At 35.4% G+C, this 20,329-nt stretch overlaps 1 protein-coding gene across 1 annotated transcript in view; it reads left to right on the top strand.

The window, feature by feature from the left end:
- Nucleotides 1–20,329, top strand: part of ZBTB11 (zinc finger and BTB domain containing 11) — a 44,196-nt gene that overhangs the window by 20,874 nt on the left and 2,993 nt on the right. Inside the window, exons 3-9 of the mRNA XM_037834992.1 lie at nucleotides 3,595–3,826; nucleotides 9,229–10,070; nucleotides 10,321–10,500; nucleotides 12,079–12,324; nucleotides 13,625–13,769; nucleotides 14,449–14,566; nucleotides 20,121–20,279. Coding sequence (XP_037690920.1) covers nucleotides 3,595–3,826; nucleotides 9,229–10,070; nucleotides 10,321–10,500; nucleotides 12,079–12,324; nucleotides 13,625–13,769; nucleotides 14,449–14,566; nucleotides 20,121–20,279 — 1,922 coding nt within the window. The remainder of the gene's footprint in view (nucleotides 1–3,594; nucleotides 3,827–9,228; nucleotides 10,071–10,320; nucleotides 10,501–12,078; nucleotides 12,325–13,624; nucleotides 13,770–14,448; nucleotides 14,567–20,120; nucleotides 20,280–20,329) is intronic.

Genomic DNA, 20,329 nt, shown 5'->3' with positions numbered 1-20,329 from the left:
ATTGGGGAGTTTAATCCATATACATTCAACGTTATAACCTTGAAGGCATTTCTTGAATCAGCCATCTTATCCTTTGGTTTATGTTTGTCATATATATTTTTCCCCTCTCTCTATTAATATCCTTTATTGTACCCATACCGAATCTCTTTAGTACTGAACCTTTCTCCAAGTCTCTCTGTCCTTTCTGTGTTTCTCTGTCTGTAGGGCTCCCTTTAGTATCTCCAGTAGAGCAGGTCTCTTGTTAGCAAACTCTCTCAGCATTTGTTTGTCTGTGAAAAATTTAAGCTCTCCCTCAAATTTGAAGGAGAGCTTTGCTGGATAAAGTATTCTTGTTTGGAAATTTTTCTCACTCAGAATTTTAAATATATCGTGCCACTGCCTTCTCGCCTCCATGGTGGCTGCTGAGTAGTCACTACTTAGTGTTATGCTGTTTCCTTTGTATGTGGTCAATTGCTTTTCTCTTGCTGCTTTCAGAACTTGCTCCTTCTCTTCCATGTTTGACAGTGTGATCAGAATATGTCTCGGCGTGGGTTTATTTGGATTTATTCTATTGGGAGTTCACTGGGCATTTATGATTTGTGTATTTATGTTGTTTAGAAGATTTGGGAAGTTTTCCCCAACAATTTCTTTGAATACTCTTCCTAGACCTTTACCCTTTTCTTCCCCTTCTGGATCACCAATGAGTCTTATATTCGGACGTTTTATATTATCTATCATATCCCTGAGGTCCATTTCGATTTTTTCCAATTTTTTCCCCGGAAGTTTTCCCCAACAATTTCTTTGAATACTCTTCCTAGACCTTTACCCTTTTCTTCCCCTTCTGGAACACCAATGAGTCTTATATTCGGACGTTTTATATTACCTATCATATCCCTGAGGTCCATTTCGATTTTTTCCAATTTTTTCCCCATTCTTTCTTTTATGCTTTCATTTTCCATTATGTCATCTTGCAGGTCACTGATTCGTTGCTCAGCTTCCTGTAGTCTTGTACTGTGAGTGTCCAGAATCTTTTTAATTTGGTCAACAGTTTCTTTAATTTCTATAAGATCGTCTATTTTTTTATTTAGTCTTGCAATGTCTTCTTTATGCTCTTCTAGGGTCTTCTTGATATCCTTTGTATTCTGTACTATGGTCTCATTGTTCATCTTTAGTTCTTTGAGTAGCTGCTCTAGGTGCTGTGTCTCTTCTGATCTTTTGATTTGGGTGCTTGGGCTTGGGTTATCCATATCGTCTGGTTTTTTCATATGCTTTATAATTTTCTGTTGTTTTTGGCTTCTTGGCATTTGCTGAACTTGATAGAGTTCTTTTAGGATGTGTAGACCAGTTGAAGTCCTTATCTCTAATTTATCAGATCTACAGCTTCGTGGAGTACACTTTCTCTAACTAACCAGCAGGTGGCGTCCACGAACCACCTGTTCTCCACAAGCCAGTTCTCCCCTTCTGTGCCTTTGTGGTGAGTGGGGGAGTGAGTCTTGTGGGGTCCAATTGGTGTACCAAGCTTGCCTGTATAGTTGGTGTTGCCTGCCCTGTATATGGGGCGTGTTTCTGGGCAGTCAGGGAGGGGGGGTGGCTCTAACAATCAAATCTCCCTGGTGATCCTGGAGTTTTAAAGTTGCTGCAATAGTCTAATCCTTCAGTTCAGTCCTGCCACAGTTTATCTCTGCCACTGACCCACAAGTCCTTGGTATTGGCGTATGGCTCCTGAGACTTGCGAGTGGGTCTCTCTTCCAGGCCGTGCACCCCCTGGTCCTCTGTTGAGGGATGACTGTGCTATGTCACAGGTGAGTGCCGTCCCCCCAGGGCGGTTCTGGGCTGCTGGGCTGTGTAGGGAGGCTCCCAGTCTGCTGAAATGATGGCTGAGTGGGGCTTTGTTAATTCACACTGCTCCACCTTCCCAACTCTGGGACAATCAGCTGAGGTTGTAGGGAAGGCTAATGTCCACACCCAGTTTTGTGGAGTGTGCCTGTTATTTGAAGCGCTTCCGTCACACTGGGTTGTCTGGGGCAGCTCTGGGCTATGGGGCTGGCGATGGGCAGGAGTGTTTCCTGTCCACCAGGATGATGGCCGTGAGTGGACACCCCCCTTTTTTTGGGAAGTTGTGGTGTTTAGTGAATTTTCTCAGCCACTGGATTATTGCGTGTTGTCTCAGAGCTCCCCTAGTTCTGCTCTTGAGTTGACCTGCCCAAATTGCAAGTCTTTGAAGCTTTCTGTATTGGGCTTCTTAGAGTAATTGTTTTAGAAAAAGAAAAAAGGATTAAAAACAAACAAACAAACAAAAAAAAAAACAAAAAGGGCCCTCCTCAGAGATCTAATGGGTTATTGAAATGCTAAGAGAGAAAGCAACCAGGGCCATTAAGGAAAGGTCCACAGGGCAGAGAGATCAGCTTTTCTTCGGGATTTGTATATGCGCCTCCGGGCCTGAGCTCGGGCCTGAGCTCTGCCCTTCCCCCTTCTATGTTCACCAGAACTCCAAAAATCCTCCGCTTTTATTTTGGAGTTTTTCGTGTTGTTTTTTTTCTATGCCTGTCTCCTCTCTGCTGGACTGGCTGCTCTCAGATTCTCTGGTGTCTGGTCTCCATCTATCTATGGTTCGAGTTTGGATCAGCAGAATGAGTTTCCGATAAGGGCTGCCACTGCAGTTCTCCCTTCTCCTTCCCGGAGCTGACAGCCCCTCCTCCCACGGGACTGAGCCTGGCAGGGAGGGGCGCGGGTCCCCTGGCCGCAAAAACTTACAGATTTCGCTGATCTCAGCAGTTCCACGTTTTCATGAGTGTTGTATGAAGTATGCCCAAAGTCAGATTGCTTTGTGGTGTCCAGTCCACGCAGTTCCTGGCTTTCTACCTACTTTCCTGGAGGAGTAAGTAAAACATACAGCTCACCAGTCTGCCATCTTGCCCTGCCTACTCCGCCATTTAGTTTTAACGTTTGTAACTAGTGTAGTAGTATTTGTAGTATTTTTGGATTTTATTTTTCTGAAACCGCTAAGACTGCTTGACCATTGGCACTGATATTGAAGATCATATACACATGTGTATGTGTTTGAAGTAGAACTTGTTGAAGAAGACAAAAACGGGTAAGTACTGTATTTTAGGCTAAATGCTAATACTGCCTCTTCATTAAACATAAACATTCCTTTTGTCTCTTGTCTTCAGAATGTACTTAGTAACTTGTTGGTTTTTAATTATCCCTCCTTCTTTCGTTTTAATGGTAGATTGATAAAGGTAGACAGAACACATTTTTGGAAGCAGTCTCTGGATCAGTGCAGCCAAATAAAATTAAGCTGGCTAAGTCTTTGAGTTTGCCTTCATCAGTTTCATACATCATCAAATTCCTGATCCATAAGAAGAGGCAGCAAGAAGTGCAAGAGATACAGGTTTTCATTAAATCAAGGAGAATGAACATAGCAGGCAGTAGTGAAGACAGCGTATCTATTTATTTAAATACAGAGGTAACAAAGAAAGGATATCAGGTTTTTCTTCATATTAATTAAGAATACCTGTTAAGAAGGAAAGTGTTTCTTGTTTTAAATTCTGTTAAGGATAAAAATACAGATGATATATAATACAACTCTTTGTCTCAAACTTATTTTGATAGGTTGACACTAAAGGTGTGGTAAAACGGTCTTCTCCAAAACATTGTCAGGCTGTCTTAAAACAGCTGAATGAACAGAGACTCTCCAACCAGTTCTGTGATGTTACTTTGTTAATTGAAGGAGAAGAGTACAGAGCCCATAAATCTGTTTTGTCAGCTAATAGCGAATACTTCCGAGATCTTTTTATTGAGAAAGGAGCTGTTTCCAGTCATGAGGCAGTGGTGGATCTTTCTGGTAAGAATTTTCTAATACTCTTGCTTTTGCTTATAAGTACGTTCTGGGAAAAGGGTGTGTGCGTGTGCCTGTCTGTCTTAAAAACACAAGATTTATGCTATTCTGGGAGAAGCCAGGCAACAAGACTAAGCTGAACTGGAAGTCCTTCCTTTCAGCAAGATTTCTAAAACAGAGTTATGGAAAAGGCTGTTATTCCCTCACACTTCCTCTTGGGGAGGGGGTGGAAGGGTGGCAGCAACTGTAGTTGGTAGAAGGATTTCTGGGATTTAAACTATTAAAAACAATTAGAAAGAAATCTGCAGCTACTTCAGTGATATAAATAAGTGAATATGTTATTTTAAAATGGATTGTCTTCCACTTTTGTTGTGAAACATAGAATTGTATAGAGTACTTTTGTGGATCTTTTTTCTTTTGAAGATTAATCATTAGAAAATAGATTTAAACAATCAAACTGTCAGTGTAGAACAGTCAAAATTCCAGGTGAGGTGTTTTGTTTGTTTGTTTGTTTTGATAAATGAATATGTTGACTTTCTTTTGGCCTCACTAGAATTTATATATTAGTTTAAGAGTCAACTAATGATTAAAATGGGTAACCTTATTTACCTATTTTCTCTCAATATAAAATTGGTATAACTCTTAAATTGAATTACTGACATTACTGACTGAAATGTTTTCGTTTCTGAAACAAAAAGTGACTTTATCCAGGTATATAAATACTTACGTACTTAACCATTGATCCTCTTCTACCTTATACTTTTTGGCCACACCTCTTCTTAGAAAACAAATATATGTATATATTTTCCTCAGCAGTTGCATTATGTTTAGTTATTTAAAATATATTGATTAAACATCCACTGTATGCCAGGAACTGACCTAGGCTCTGGGGATACAATGATGAGCAAAAAGTTTTTTTGGAACTTAGAGTCATATTACATTTTATAGTAGTGGTATTTTTTTTCTGGGTTTGGTGACTTAGAGAAGAAATAATGTAATTCGAGGTGCTTATTTTCATGTGTTGTTCAGCAAACATGATGTAAGCCAATAGCAGGTGAAATAAACATTATTAAAGAAAAGTATTTGATTTAAACATTAAGTAAATAAAGAGTATAAAATATGTGTATGGTATAAAAAATGATAGAATGCCCATTGGTTTTTTAATTACTTCTTTTAATGTAGTTGAATTCCTGCGTTTTCCTTGCTGTTGTTTATGCTTTTAAAAAATTCTTCCCTGCTCTAAATCATAAAGATGTTTTCATATATTGTCTTTTTAAAGTTTCATAGTTTTTTTCATATTCAACTTAATCCCTTTTGAATTTATTTTTGGTGTGAGATAGAAATTCAATTTCATTTTTTCTTATATTGATAGTCATTTGTCTCAGAACTATTAGTGAAAATTCTACCCTTTTCGAAACAAATTTGTACATGTGTTTGGGAAAGATTTTAGGCCCTCTGCTCTATTCTGTTGGTAGTCTCTTCCTATACTACTGTCAATTGGTCTTAATTACTTTAGCTTTATAATAATTCTTTAACATAAGGAAAGTCTTCCACCTTTACTATTTAGGTGGATCTTAGCTATTCATAACCCTTTGCTCTTCTGTATAAATTGTAAAATCCACACACACAAAGAAAAGAATGATTGTAGTTGATAGGGATTGTATCAAATTAATAAAGTTTTAGAGATTTATCCATAAAGGTCTCGGACATCTTTTGTTAGATTTATTCCAAGGTACTTTATATTTTCTTATACTAGTATAACTTGTTTCTTCTTAAATTATGTATTTTCTAATTTATTTTGATGTGTGTTAATTTTATATATGGTAATATGGCTAATTCCCTTGGCAATTCAGACACTCATCTGTAAATTCTTTGGCGGTTTCTACATAAGACAAACATCATATTATCTACTAACAATGGTTTTCTTTCTTGCTTTCCATTCCTTATACTTTCAACTTTTTTTCCTGCCCTATAATGCTATCCAGAAGGTGTATTATTTGGTAACTGTTTTTAATAAAAAATCCTTTATTACCTTTGACACTAAGGAAATTCCCTTGAAATGGATGATTTATCACATACTTTTGGCATCTGTTGAGATCATCTTTATTTTTCTCACTTATTCTTTTATGTGGGAAATTACATTGATTTTATGTTAACCAATTTTTCATACTGTTTCTGTTACTTGCATTTTGATACCAAAGTTGTTTTCAGCCTCATAAAATATGTGTTCCCGCCATTTTTTATATACACTAAAACAGTTACTGTAGGATTAAAATTATTTCTTTCTTGAATGTTCTATAGAATCGTGGCTAAAATTTCCTGGGCCTGCAGTATACCTTGGGGGAAGATTTTTGACAACTAATTTGAAAACATTAATGGTTGTGGAATCATTCAGGTTTTCTATTTCATCTTAAGTAATTGATAGAAAAATTATTTTTCTAGGAATTTGTCCATTTTTTCCTAAATTTTCAAGTTTGTTAGCACAAAATTTTTCATAATATCCTCTTCTATATGTATTGAGTGTGTCCGTTTTCATTCCTGTTGTTATTTGCCTTTTCTCCTACTTTTAAAATTTCTTCTTTCTAGAGTTTTATTGATTTTTTTTTTTTTTTTAATCATTCTAACACAGGAGTTGGCAAACTTCAGCTCTCAGACCAAATGTAGTAACCCATCTGTTTTTGTAAATAAAATTTTACTGGAATGTAGCCGTACCTATTCATTCACATATTGTCTGTGGATGGTTTTGAACTTACAGAGGCAGAATTGAATAATTGCCACACAAACCTATGACCTACACATCTAAAATATTTGCTGTCTGGCTCTTTACAGAAAACGTTTGCTCATATTTGTGCCAAAGTGTAATTTTAAAAATGTTAAAAATTCAAGTCTCAGAAGACCTGTCTAGCTGAATCCATACAAATCTGCCAGTCTATAGAATTGTGAGCTAAATAAAAAGTGCTTGTTTAAATATGTATATTTAAATGTATATAATTTACATATAAAATGAGTACATGAGCAAGATTTTATGCAAAAGATTAATTGAGGAAACTAGTAACATATTAAAGCTACTTCAAAAGAGAATTTTGAAGAAAAGAGTTGTATGTTTCTTTCAGCCAGAGGAAATGTTGAAATGAACTTGCTAATAGATCCAAACCTGGTTAATATCCACAGGGTAATAAATTATAACTTTTGGGGTTATCTTTTCTAGTCTGATAGGAATAGCTTCTGGATTTTTAAGAATTCTTTTTATTGCTATCAGTTTTCTATAAGGTAATATCTCCTTGTACAAAGTTGTAAAATAGTCCAGTCAGTAGAATTTAATCAGTAGTGGATGCTTATCACTGCCCTGAAAGAACTCATGAAAATCCTTCTTGCTTATTTCCAAGTTTTGACTAGCTTTCCTTGACACTCCTTTCAAAAAGAAGCAGTTTTCTTTCATTAGTTTCTGGTCTTTATTATTATCTTCTACTTTAGGGATTTGAATGGATGATGCTTGAGTCTTATTTTTTTAGAATTCTATCTTGATGATAAAACATCCTTTTACCACTATGTACTAACCCTTTTTATCTCTAGTAATGCTTTTTACCTTAAAGTCAGTTTTGTTTGTTATTAGTAGAGCTATGTGAACAATATTTTCATGAGCCTAGGGACTCAGTCAGGGTATCCTATTCTTCCATACTGCTGGCTGTGAATGTTCTGTCATTTTTTTCCATCTATGACACTTTGTACACTTCTTTTTCATTAAAATGTTTTGTGGGGATAAGGGGGTATATAGGTATGTGTGAGTAAAAAGGCTAGGTATAAACACAAAATATTAAAATAGTTACCTCTGGTCAGAGTTATGGGTGATTTTTAATTTCTTATTCTCTTTTGTGCTTCATAGTATTTTACAGTAAACATGTGACTTAATCTTTGAAAAATGTTTTGATATTTAAAGTGTTATTTGGAACAGTGTTAGTTCATTGGCAAGTTTCTTCTTATGATTTGAACTTAGAAATTTACAAGGTATTATGTAAAAAAAAACAATACATAGTTTTGTTTGTATGCAATTTTGTTCTTTTAAGAAATAATTCTTACCTCAAGCTTACCTTGGTCTCATTTGTAGCAGGGTTTAATGTAATTTTAGCTATTCGGTTACGAGCTTTCCTAGGAATGGCTAAATTAGCTAGGATGATGTGTGCAGTCCCTTCACTTTTCAACCAGACTTTTAACGTATTTCAGTTTGAGGTATCCCTGCATACTTGTCCATCTCCCCCCATCTGCCTATATAAAAGGACCTCATTTTATATACCTTGAGTCAAAACTGAAAAAAAAAAGCAAATGTGAGGTTTTTTTTTTAAAGGTTGCTTTGCCTTTCCATGTACTAATAAAAGATCTCTAAGATAAATTGTTATTAAAAAAAAGTGTGTAGAACAGTATATAATATGATACCTTGTTTAAGAAGGGGAATAAAAATATTTGCTTGACTTATAAATTTCTGAAAAGTTAATTATATTGGTTATAGATACGGAGTTAGACTTATCTCTGTGTAATCCTTTATCTTTTCTGATTTTGAACCATGTAATTATGAAAAATTAAAAATGGTTTTTGTAAGTTGAACTTAGAACTTAGAAATAAACTGTCCTTATTTTCTCACATAAAATAAGAATTTATCTCATATGTGATAGTAATTATTTCATTCCTTAGAGTAAGGGTTGGCAAGCTACAGCCCAAGGGCCAATCACCCCCCACCCCCTTTTGTAAATATTGTTTTATTGCAATATAACCATGCCCATTCATTTATATATTATCTATGGCTGCTGCCTTCCAGCTACGGCATGGTTGAGTAATTGAATAGATATCTTATGGTGCAATATTTATTATCTGACTTTTTACAGAAAAATTGTGTTGATCCCTATCTTAGACCTTGGTTTTTAATTATTAGTCATAGAACTCTTTGTTCAATGAAAATTTTACATGGAATTTTGTTTGCAAATACAGCTATACTTTTTGAAGTGACGTTTTAAGGGACAGGTTGGTTGAACCCTGCCTACTCACCTGCCTCCCTCTTTTTTTACCCTCCATTCTCCAGCAGCTGTTTTCTTGAGGGGAATTTGAGGAACCCGCAGGGTTCTAAGGAGTACATTGAAAATGACAGCCTTACAACAACTCTTTGAGGTAGTAAGTCTGATATTATCTTCTATTTTAGGTATTGAGAGACTTGGGATCATAGCAGTGAGTTAGTCAAGGTTTATTAAGCCACCACAACACAAAACAAATCTAGGGGTATTTAATTGCAGAATAAATGGCCACACTGGTTACATTGTGTTTTATATTGTTGTGATACTATATTAATTGTTCTCATAAGTTGCTTTAGTGGTAATTGACTTTTTTTTTTTTTTGCCTCTTACTTTTCTTGTTTCATATAGGTTTTTGTAAGGCAAGTTTCCTTCCTTTACTGGAATTTGCCTATACTTCTGTGTTAAGTTTTGACTTCTACAGCATGGCTGATGTAGCTATCTTGGCTCGTCATCTTTTCATGTCAGAAGTTTTAGAAATCTGTGAAAGTGTACATAAACTAATGGAAGAGAAGCAGCTAACAGTATATAAAAAGGGTGAAGTACAAACAGTTGCATCTACCCAAAACTTGTCAGAACAGAATGAAGGTACACCACCTCCTGTGGCTAACAGTGAGGGAAATCCAACAACTTTATCTACTGAACTTGGAGATTGTGAAATTGTACTAATAGTAAATGGAGAATTGTCAGAAGCTGAGCAGAATGGAGAGCCTGGACGACAGGCAGAGCCACAGGTTTCTTCAAAGGCTGAAGGTGCTGTGTCATCTGTAGAATGTATAACTGATTCCCATCCTGAAATGGAGTCTATTGATTTAGAAACAAAAAACAACCAGACAGAAAAAGAAACTTCAAACAGCAAAGAAGAGAGCACAGTTTCTAATATTCACCCTGAACTTTCTAAAGAGAATGTAATCAGCTCCCCAGCGAACAGTGATATGGGAAATGATGCATCAGCTGAGGATATCTGTGCTGATGGCATATCAGAACACAGGCAGAACCTTGACCCACCTTTAAAAGATCAGGAAAATGTAGTAGCACAGGCCATGAAGGCAGACCCTATTCCTGATGTTGATACTTACAGAAGTAGGCTTCGGCAGCGCTCTGTTAGTGAAGGGGGATATATCCGACTACACAAGGGAATGGAGAAAAAGCTGCAGAAACGGAAAGCTGTTCCTAAGTCAGCAGTTCAACAGGTATGATGTAAAAGGGGCTTACCTTTGTAGTTCTAGCTTTAGGTTGAAAGCATTCTATTCATAAACTTATGGCTATAATGAAAATTACTTGGGGGATAGAGACCAAGAAAGCAACTTATTGCTTTAAATACCAATATTAATAAGTAATGTAAATTTGAAATATTTCTGTTAGAAATTTATCACATGACTGATGACTAAAAATAAAAATGAGTCTATTTACTTAGATTGTATTTTCCGTCCCTTAAATTAGGTGGCCCAGAAATTAGTTCAGAGAGGAAAAAAGATGAAACAACCCAAAAGGGATGCTAAAGAAAATACTGAAGAAGCAGCATCCCATAAATGTGGGGAATGTGGAATGGTTTTTCAGAGACGATATGCCCTTATAATGCACACACTGAAACATGAAAGAGCCAGAGATTACAAATGTCCAGTAAGTACCTGGAAAAAAGTTAATTGAAAATGTGGTTCTAACTTCATGGCAAATAGAATCCAATTTATATTGCTTGGTTGTTATCCTAACACTTGTATTTTCTCTGTCTCTATTTCAACATTCTGCTTATTGCTTTGAGTCATCATCTGCTTTGTACGTCATTTCTTGCAAAAAAAAAAAAAAAAGATCTTCAGAGTCTTAGCTCTGTTTCTTTCCAACACCATAGTAAGACAACGGTAAAAAGATTTAAAATATATATATATATGATGGATGAGTAGAAAAATAGGGGAAGGAAACAAACAGACAAAGGTACCCAGTGTTCTTTTTTACTTCAATTGCTCTTTTTCACTCTAATTATTCTTGTTATTTTTGTGTGTGTGCTAATGAAGGTGTCGGATTGATTTAGGTGATGAATGTACAACCATGTAATGGTACTGTAAACAATCGAAAGTACGATTTGTTTTGTTTGACTGCGTGGTATGTGAATATATCTCAATAAAATGAAGATTAAAAAAAATAATAATAAATAAAATAAAATATATATATAAACCCATGAAAAGGACAAAGAAAATGGGAGAGGAGATCTTAGCAACTAATTTTGGAATCTGATAAATAGACGACTAGTAACTGATTTAGCAGTTGAGAATGCAAACGAAAAGTTCTTGAAGGAAATTATAAGTGCCACTCCAGTGAACACACCAGTGATAGGAAAGTGAAACAGGCTATTGTTGATAGTGAGAAAGTTTAGTGGTCTGGATAGAAGATCAGATCAGCCACAACATTCCCTTAAGCCAAAGCCTAATCCAGAGCAAGGCCCTAATTCTTTTCAATTCTATGAAGAATGAGAGAGGTGAGGAAGCAGCAGAAGAAAACTTGGAAGCTAGTGAAAGTTGGTTCATGAGGTTGAAGGAATCTCTACTTTCAAGGTACTAATACCACCAATTTCTCAGCCTTTTGAGGGTTCTGCGATACAATTTAAGTTGATTTTTAGCTTTCCCAATGGAAAACCTAGAACTAAGCTTTTTCAAATCTGCCAGCAAACCTTTAGTTTGTAAAAAAACGTAATATCTGCACATAAATGAAAAATGATGTATGCCTGTATATGACTTTATATGACTTTGACTTACAAAGGAAAATAAACAGCTTTCATACAGGATAGAATTCAAGGACCATCACAATCTTATCTTTTTACTTTTTCCAACCCCTATTTCTGCTCCACCTAAGAATTATTAGTTATTTAATGGTAGCATTCTTCTATCTTTGTCTGGGTCCTTAAAACCTAGTTCAAGACTCTGCCTAATCAATAATGCCCTTCCTCATTGCTCTGATCACTCCCTCTGGTTGAGTGCTTTACCCTTTTTATATATAAATCCTGTTTCTGCAGTGAGATTATAAGCCTATCCATCGTAGGCGCTGGGTATTATCTTTTTTGTCTTTATAGTCTTATACCTACACATTGTCTTTTATATATACGTATATTACAGTAACAAAGAAATGGGGTTTAAATGTGAGTTGAGTTACACTTAACATTTTGTAATAGAAATACATTGACAGAATTTTGTTTACTTTTTCTTTTAGTTATGTAAAAAACAATTTCAGTACAGTGCCTCCTTGCGAGCCCATCTTATTCGACATACCAGAAAAGATGCACCCACTTCATCCTCTTCCACTTCCACATCTACTGAAGCATCGGGAACATCATCTGAGAAGGGCAGAACCAAACGAGAATTTATATGTTCCATATGTGGAAGGACATTACCTAAATTATATTCTCTTCGAATACATATGTTAAAACACACAGGTGTAAAGCCACATGCATGCCAGGTAAAGCCATAACATTTATTTTGTTATTAAAAGATTGGGCGATGGGACTGGCTGATTTGTATTGAGTCATCTTCAGTCTTCTAAAATGTCATGGGGAAATCTACAGCTTCTTCAGTTTGTTGTCTAGGTCAAGGGTGATTACCTTTTTAATTTGCTGTGGGAAGTTGTAATTTGAAATGAATCCACTTAGTATGTTTGTGAAAATTGTTAGGGTCTAGAAGATGTACTGGAAGGGCATAACCAGTTAATCATCCCAACCATCCCATAGTCTTTAGCAGGACCTACCTACCTAGACTGGAAAGGAAACCATGGCACAAGTCCTGCCTAAGCTATGTATCCTTCTCTAGAGCTGAGGACTTCAGGGTACCTTAATGTGACTCCTGGGGTAAAGAATCCTCTGTGATCAGCCGGCTTTAGACTATTTGGAATGGTGAAAAATTTCTAATAACTCCTGTAGACCTGCATGTAAGCATGACATTTTATTTTTTATTAACACATCTGGAGCCAATAAGATTTTTAATATTTCTCTTAGTTAGCTTTTTATTATACAAGAATAAAATTTAAAAGAATAGAATGAATCCTTCTATCCTTCACCCAGATTCAGTAGTTACCACTCATGGTCAGGTTCATGGTTTTGTGTTTACTATCACTCACTGCCATACTCTTTTCCCCCTAATTTTTTGAAGCCAACTCCCAAGTATTATTCTATTCATATATTTAAATACTATGTATTCATTGACTTCTGGTCACCTAGTTAACTTACAAAATGTGTCCATAGAAGGTAAATGCAGAAATTGAGAGTAAGCATGTAGAAACTCTTACAGCAATTTCATGTTGTTGTGACATTTTTGTTGTTTTTAAAAAAATCTCTTCTCAATGGTTTAGGAAAAGAAAAAAGCTGGTTCTTCATCACAGAGAGTTTGAGAAGCACTATTTTAGTGGACATAGCAGGAAATTAATATATTGTTCTTGATTAAACTCCTATGTTTCTTTTAACATAAGGTTTTCTGTTTACCAGTTTCACAAGGATAACACAAGGTTTGTACTGTTTTGAGCTTCTCAGGTGATAACATGGATTTAATAAATAATAGCAGCAGTATTTGATAAGTACTTAATCAGAAGAGGATCAACCGGCTAGTATCTTTGGCACATGTGGTTTCAGTTTTTACTTTGTCATTTTATTTATAATTTACATTAAATTTTTATTTAAAGTGGCATTTTAGTTTCTTTGCCCTTATTCTTCAGAAACAGCTCCTATCCTCTCTGTCCTCATTTTATTGGCTTAACCCTGTCGTCATAGGTTTGTGGAAAGACTTTCATCTACAAGCATGGTCTAAAGTTACATCAGAGTCTCCATCAATCACAAAAGCAGTTCCAGTGTGAACTATGTGTTAAGTCATTTGTTACCAAACGGAGTCTTCAGGAACATATGAGTATTCATACAGGTAATGAGAAATATTTTATATTGACATACTTCCATTTCATATAGTATTTTACTATTATTTTGATATACTATAATTGTATTGTAAATTACATTGGTATACTGAAGGTGGTATGTGTGCATTTTTTTAATTAGTGAGAGTTTTTAAAATTAAAAGTTTTCTTAAGCTTAATTTCTGAGCTGTCTCTTTTATGTAGAAATGCTCATTGTTTTCTTCAGTGTCCCAAAATTGTATGTCAAGTGTTAAATTGCACATTGCTTAGATCCAGCCACCTAAAGAAATAGTCATGTTTTTAAATAGTTAGGCAGTAGGCAGAAGTAGATGTCATCCTGATATGTAGCTTAAACTTTCATTAGAAGTTTTAGTCTGCACATACTTATTTTCAGATGCTTTAAAGTAGGTATGTAGAAATGGCTGATGAATGGTAGATATCTGCTCTGGAACTTAATATACAACTCTCCTGCTATTGTAATCCATGGATTATGCAGGTGTATCACATTCTCTGAGTAGCATCCTTTGCCAATATTATAGTTGAGAAGAAATAAGGAATTTGCTCTTTTTCTTAGAAGGAGGCTGTCAAATTGCTTCTGCCTCACCTTTATAGTAACTACTGAAATATGACAGATTCTCTTGGAAGATCACCTGATTGTTGGATTTGTGGCATGCTTCTTATTTTTTATAGGAGAGTCCAAGTACCTTTGCTCAGTTTGTGGAAAGTCCTTTCACAGGGGCTCTGGGCTCAGCAAGCACCTAAAGAAACACCAGCCAAAGCCTGAGGTTCGAGGCTATCATTGTACACAGTAAGTATTTAATAAATGTGAAGTATTCCGGTAGTTTCATTACGTTCTTAGCTTTTTTGAAAATTGTTTTCAAAAGAAAATATTAGAAGATAATATAAAACTGTAATTTCAGTGTACTCTTGTTTTGCTTTGTTTCGTTTTATTGTGGAAACAGGTATACAGCGTAACATTTTCCATTTTAACCACTGTCAGTTACATTTGTGATGTTATGCTACCATTACCACCATCTCAGTTTTCTCTTGATTTTAGTCGGTCTTCCCCCCCCCCTTTGGCCTGAATATTGCTATTTATTTATTTATTCTTTATTTTGTTTTAAACAGCTTTATCAAGATATCAACCACATAGCATACAAATCACCTATTTAACATGTACAATTCAAAGGCTGTTAGTGTAGACATAGAGCTGTGCAATCATCACAGTCAATTTTAGAGCATTTTTATCATCCCACAAAGAAACTTGTACTCCTTAGCTGTCACCCACCGATCCCTCCATCCCCCCAGTCCTAAGCAACCGATAACCTTCTTTACTTCTCCAGAGATTTACTTACTCTGGACATTTTATATAAATTTGATTATGCTATGTGTTGGTTCTTTCACTTAAGATGATGTTTTCAAGATTCATCCATGTTGTAGCATGTATCAGCATTTCATTTTATTGTTGAACAATATTCCATTGTATGGATGTGTACTGCATTTTACGTATCCATTCTTCAGTTAATGGACATTTGGATGCTTTCCACTCTTTGGTTATAATGTTCCTATGAACATTTGTGTACAAGTTTTTGTGTGGATGTAAGTTTTCATTTCTCTTAGATATATACCCAGGAGTCTGTTTTGTCTTATGTTAGTATGGTTACTCAACATCTCTTAGATACTGTTTGCATGCTATGTCTTTTTCCATCCTTTCACTTTCAGACTCTTGGTGTTTTTAAATAAAAAGTGAGTTATTTTAGTGAGCATATAGCTGGATCTTTTTTTTTTTTTTCCCAAAAAAATCTATTCTATACTAGTCTGTCTTTTAAATGATACCTTAATCCAGACATAACTTAATATAATTACTGAAGGGGTGGACTACTACCATTTTGCTTTTTGTCTTCTTTGTGCCTTGTATCTTTTTTGATCCTTAGTTCCTCCAGTACTGCCTTCTTTTCTGTTAGAATAGATATTTTCTAGTATACCACTTTGACTCCCTTCTCATTTCTTTTATTTGTTTCTTAGTTATTTATTAGTGTTTATTCTTTTTATTTGTTTCTTAGTTATTTATTAGTATTGCCCTGGGTCTTATAATTAACATCTAGTTTGATAATAACAATCTAGTTTGAATTAATACCAACTTAGTTTTAATAGAATGCAAAATCTTTCCTGCTACCTATATAGTTCCACCCTCCCTTTATATTATTATCACAAATTATATCTTTGTACTTTGTGTGTCCATTACATAGATTTAAAATTATTGTTTATGTAGTTGTCTTTTAAGTCATATAGGGGAAAGAAAGAAAGAATTACAAATCAAATACATTTTACTGACTGCTATATTTACCTCAATAGTTACCTTTACTGCTGTTCGTTATTTTTTTGTGTGGCTCAGGTTACTGTCTAGTGTCCTTTTATTTCAGCCTGAAAGACTTCCTTTAGGATATCTTGAAGGACAGGGCTGCTAGCAACAAAATGTCTCTGTTTTTGTTTACCTGGGAATGCCTTCATTTCTCCATCATCTTTTTTTACATATGTGTGTGTGTGTGTGTGTGTGTGTGTATATATGGTGGTAAAATATACAAAAGAAAATCATTTTAACCAATTTTAAGTGTACAATTCAGTGCCATTAAGGGCACTGACAATGTGTAACTTTCACCACTGTTCCCAGAACATTTTATCATCACAAACAGAAACTCGATACCCATTAAGCAATACTTTCCCATTCCCTCTCCCCCCCAGCCTCTTGTAATCACTATTTTACTTTCTTTCTATTTCTATTCACCTATTCTAGATACTTCATATAAATGGAAACATAATATTTGTCCCTTTGTGTCTGGCTTATTTCACTTAGCATAATGTTTTCAAGAGCCATATCCATATTGTAGCATGTATCAGAACTTCCTTCATTTTTATGACTGAATAATGTTACATTGTGTGTGTTACATTTTGTTTATGCATTCATAGGTTATTTCCACTTTTGGCTGTTGAACACTGGTGTCAAGTATCTGAGTACCTGCTTTCAGTTCTTTTAGGTATATACCTATGAGTGGAACTGCTTCTTTGCTTTTTTTTTTTTTTCTTTTTTCTGTTTTTAATTTATTTTTTATTGGAGATGATGTAGATTGACAGAAAAATCATGCATAAAACAGAGTTCAAATATACCACCCCCCAAGCACACATGCAGTTTTCCCTGGTTTTAGCACTTTGCATTACTGTGGTACCTTTGTTACAATTAATGAAACAATATCATGATATTATTAACTATAGTCCTTAGTATACATTAGGGTTCATCTTTCCTGCCATACATGCCTGTTTTTTTCAAATCCTAGTAAATATATGCCAACTAAAATTTTCCATTTTAACTGCATTCTAGTGTATAATTAAGTTGAGTTAATTGCATTCACAGTATTGTGCTACCATCACCACCATCCATTATCAAAACTTTTCATCACTCCAAACAGAAACTTTTTTACCGATTAAGCATTAACTCCTCATTCCCCAACCCCACCTGGCCCCTAGTATCCTATGACAATGTGACTTTGCTTATTCTAATTATTTCATGTAATGATATCATACAGTATTTGCCATTTCGTGTCTAGCTTGTTTCACTCAACGTGATTTCTTCACAATTCATCCATGTTGCATGTATCAGAACTTCATTTCTTTTTTATGACTGAATAATAATTCCATTGTATGTTGTATTCCACCTTTTGTTTATCCATTCATCAGCTGATGGACTTGGGTTGCTTCCATGTTTTGGCAATTGTGAATAGTGCTGCTATGAATATTGGTGTGTAAATTATATTTGAATTCCTCCCTCAATCCTTTTAAGATTTTTGATTTTTTTGTTCTCTGCACTTTAAGTATGTTTTCTCACTGCCTTCTTGCTTCCAAGGTTTCTGATGAGAAATCGGAACTTAATCTTTTTGAGGCTTGGTGTGTTGCTTCTCTCTTGTGGCTTTCAGAATTCTCTTTATCTTTCACATTGGGTGGTTTGGTTATGGTATGTCACAGCTTGGGTCCCTTTAGTGTTCATTGGGCACATTGGATGTGTTATTTGGTTCATTTTTATAATTCTGTCTCTTTATTTATATTCTCTATTTGGTGAAACAGCATTCTCATTGTTTCCTTTAGTTCTTTGTATATGGTTTCTTTTAGCTCTTAGTATATTTAAAATAGTTGTTTTAAAGTCTTTGTCTAGTTAAGTCCAGTGACTAGTTTTTCTCAAAGATGGTTCCTGTTAAATTTTTTTCCTGCATATGGGCCATACTTCCTTGTTTCTTTTCATGCCTTGTAATTTTTTATTGAGAACCAGACATTTTGAATATGATAATGTGGCATTTCTGAAAATCAGTTTATTCCCCCTCCCAAGGTTTTGTTGTTGTTGCTGCTGTAGCTGTTGTAAAGTCTATTTTGTGTTGCCACTGAGGTCTCTGTTCTGTTAGCTTAGTGGCCAACTAATGGCTTAATAAAGATTTCTTTAAATATCTGGAGCCAACACAAAAAAATATAGAAAAAGCACCTCCCAGTTTTTGAAAAATGGGCTGTGAGTGAGTGAGTGAGTGACTGAGTGTGTGTGTGTGTGTGTGTGTGTGTGTGTGTGTGTGTGTGTGTGTGTGTGTTGGGGCTTGCGTTTATCACTTAGCCAGATAGTTTACAAGTCTTCCTTAGTCTTCTGGTGCAGAACTTAGTCAGCCAAAGGTTAAGAGCTTAGGTTCTCCTCATGCCTTTTCTGAGCATGCATGTGGTCTTCTAGATTCCTAGGAATATGTGGGAACTTTTTAAAGCCCTTATTCCCAATAGCATCTTATTCCCCAGTCTTTATTCTCTAACTTTTAATTTTGTCTATTATTTGACCCAGCTGTTATCACTTACCTCAGGCAGCAGGAGCTAAGATTTGCCTTTAAATGTTTTTCATAATCCTCCTCCATCCCACATAGCCACCTCAGCCGTGATAGAGTTCTGAGTTAGGCAAAATGAAGAAAAGTATTTTGAGGGATCATTCAGGGAGGTCAAAACAACCAACCACAGTTCTTTGAAAATAAGGTCCATTCTGCTCCCTCCAGTATTAGGATTCTTTGTCAAGAATGTGGACTGTTTTCTTCAAGGCAACCACCAAGCTGTGGAGGAGGGATGGGACCTGAGTGAGTTTAAATGCCACGAAACTCTCTTAACTGAGATCTAGCAGTTTTCTTAAGTGTTCACCTAGTTGCTATAAGCTGTAATTTTCCACAGTTCCGATAATGTTGATTCTGACAGTTTTTGTCTTTATTTTTTATTTCATAGAGGGAAAGGCTTTTGGAGTTCCCTGTGCCACCACCTTCAGTGATGTCACTCTGATCAATCTTATTTTAAAACAAAGATGGTTTAAAGACATGAGTCCCCTAATAAAAATGTAGAGCTCCTGCTAGAAAAAATGGGGAATACAGGCAAATAAATATACACCATAATAACTTTTTTTTCCATTATCACTCCTTTTATTTAGGGTTACATCAAAGAATTTTCTTTAGCATTTTTTATTGTGAAATATAACATATATACAGAAAAGTGATAACTTTCAAAGTATGATTTAGCAAGCAGTTATAGAGCAAATTTCAAAGTATAGTGTGAGTTACAGTTCCATAATTTCAGTTATTTCCTTTTAGGTGCTCTAATACACTAGAGACTAAAAATATTTATCTAGATCATGAATGATACAGTAGTCATAATCCTTTGTTAAATCCTACCTTGTCTGTTGCTACTCCTCTCTCTCATTTGATCACTGTTTCAATCTTCAGGGATATCTGGGCAATGACCACTCTAACTTTTTCATTTGAAAAGGGGTGTCAACATTATGTGGAAAGGGGGATGCAGCTGGTCGATATTCTTGAAGAGACTGGTGCCTCTGGGTGTTGGGACTTATCTGGCATAGGAACAATCTGGAGGTTTCAGGTTTCTGAAAAATAAACTTGGAATTTTCAGGAATACCGTTGGTTTGGGCTTGGCTTACTGTGGCCATTTGCAATGTCTAGCTGAAGCTTGGGTAAGAGTAACTCCAGAATAGCGTCTGGACTCTATTTGAAATCTCTTAGCCCCTGAAACCTTATTTTGTTACATTTCTTTTCCCCCTTTTGGTTAAGACATAATAACTTTTGTGAAATCTACATGATTCTTTCTAAAATGTTTCTAGTGCTCTAGAGATGAGAGAACTTAAAACCCTCTAATCTTGGTGCAGGATTGAAATACTACGGAATTCTTTTGTTTTAAATTTGCTTCATATTGTGGTGGAGTTCTAGAAACCCAAGCATATACTGAGTTATTGGAAACTGTTTTAAATGAATGAGATGATCCAGTTGGGTGATTGAACTTTACTATTACAGATGTGAAAAAAGTTTCTTTGAAGCCAGAGATCTTCGCCAGCACATGAATAAGCATCTTGGTGTGAAGCCATTCCAGTGCCAATTTTGTGATAAGTGCTATAGTTGGAAGAAGGATTGGTATTCCCATGTGAAGTCTCATTCTGTCACTGAGCCTTACAGGTGGGTAAATTTGAGAAGGCTATGAACTTAATTGAGCTATATATGTACTT

The sequence above is a fragment of the Choloepus didactylus genome, chromosome 1, assembly GCF_015220235.1.
Source record: "Choloepus didactylus isolate mChoDid1 chromosome 1, mChoDid1.pri, whole genome shotgun sequence".
NCBI classification, from domain to species: Eukaryota; Metazoa; Chordata; class Mammalia; order Pilosa; family Megalonychidae; genus Choloepus; species Choloepus didactylus.
This window is presented reverse-complemented; position numbering and strand designations above follow the sequence as displayed.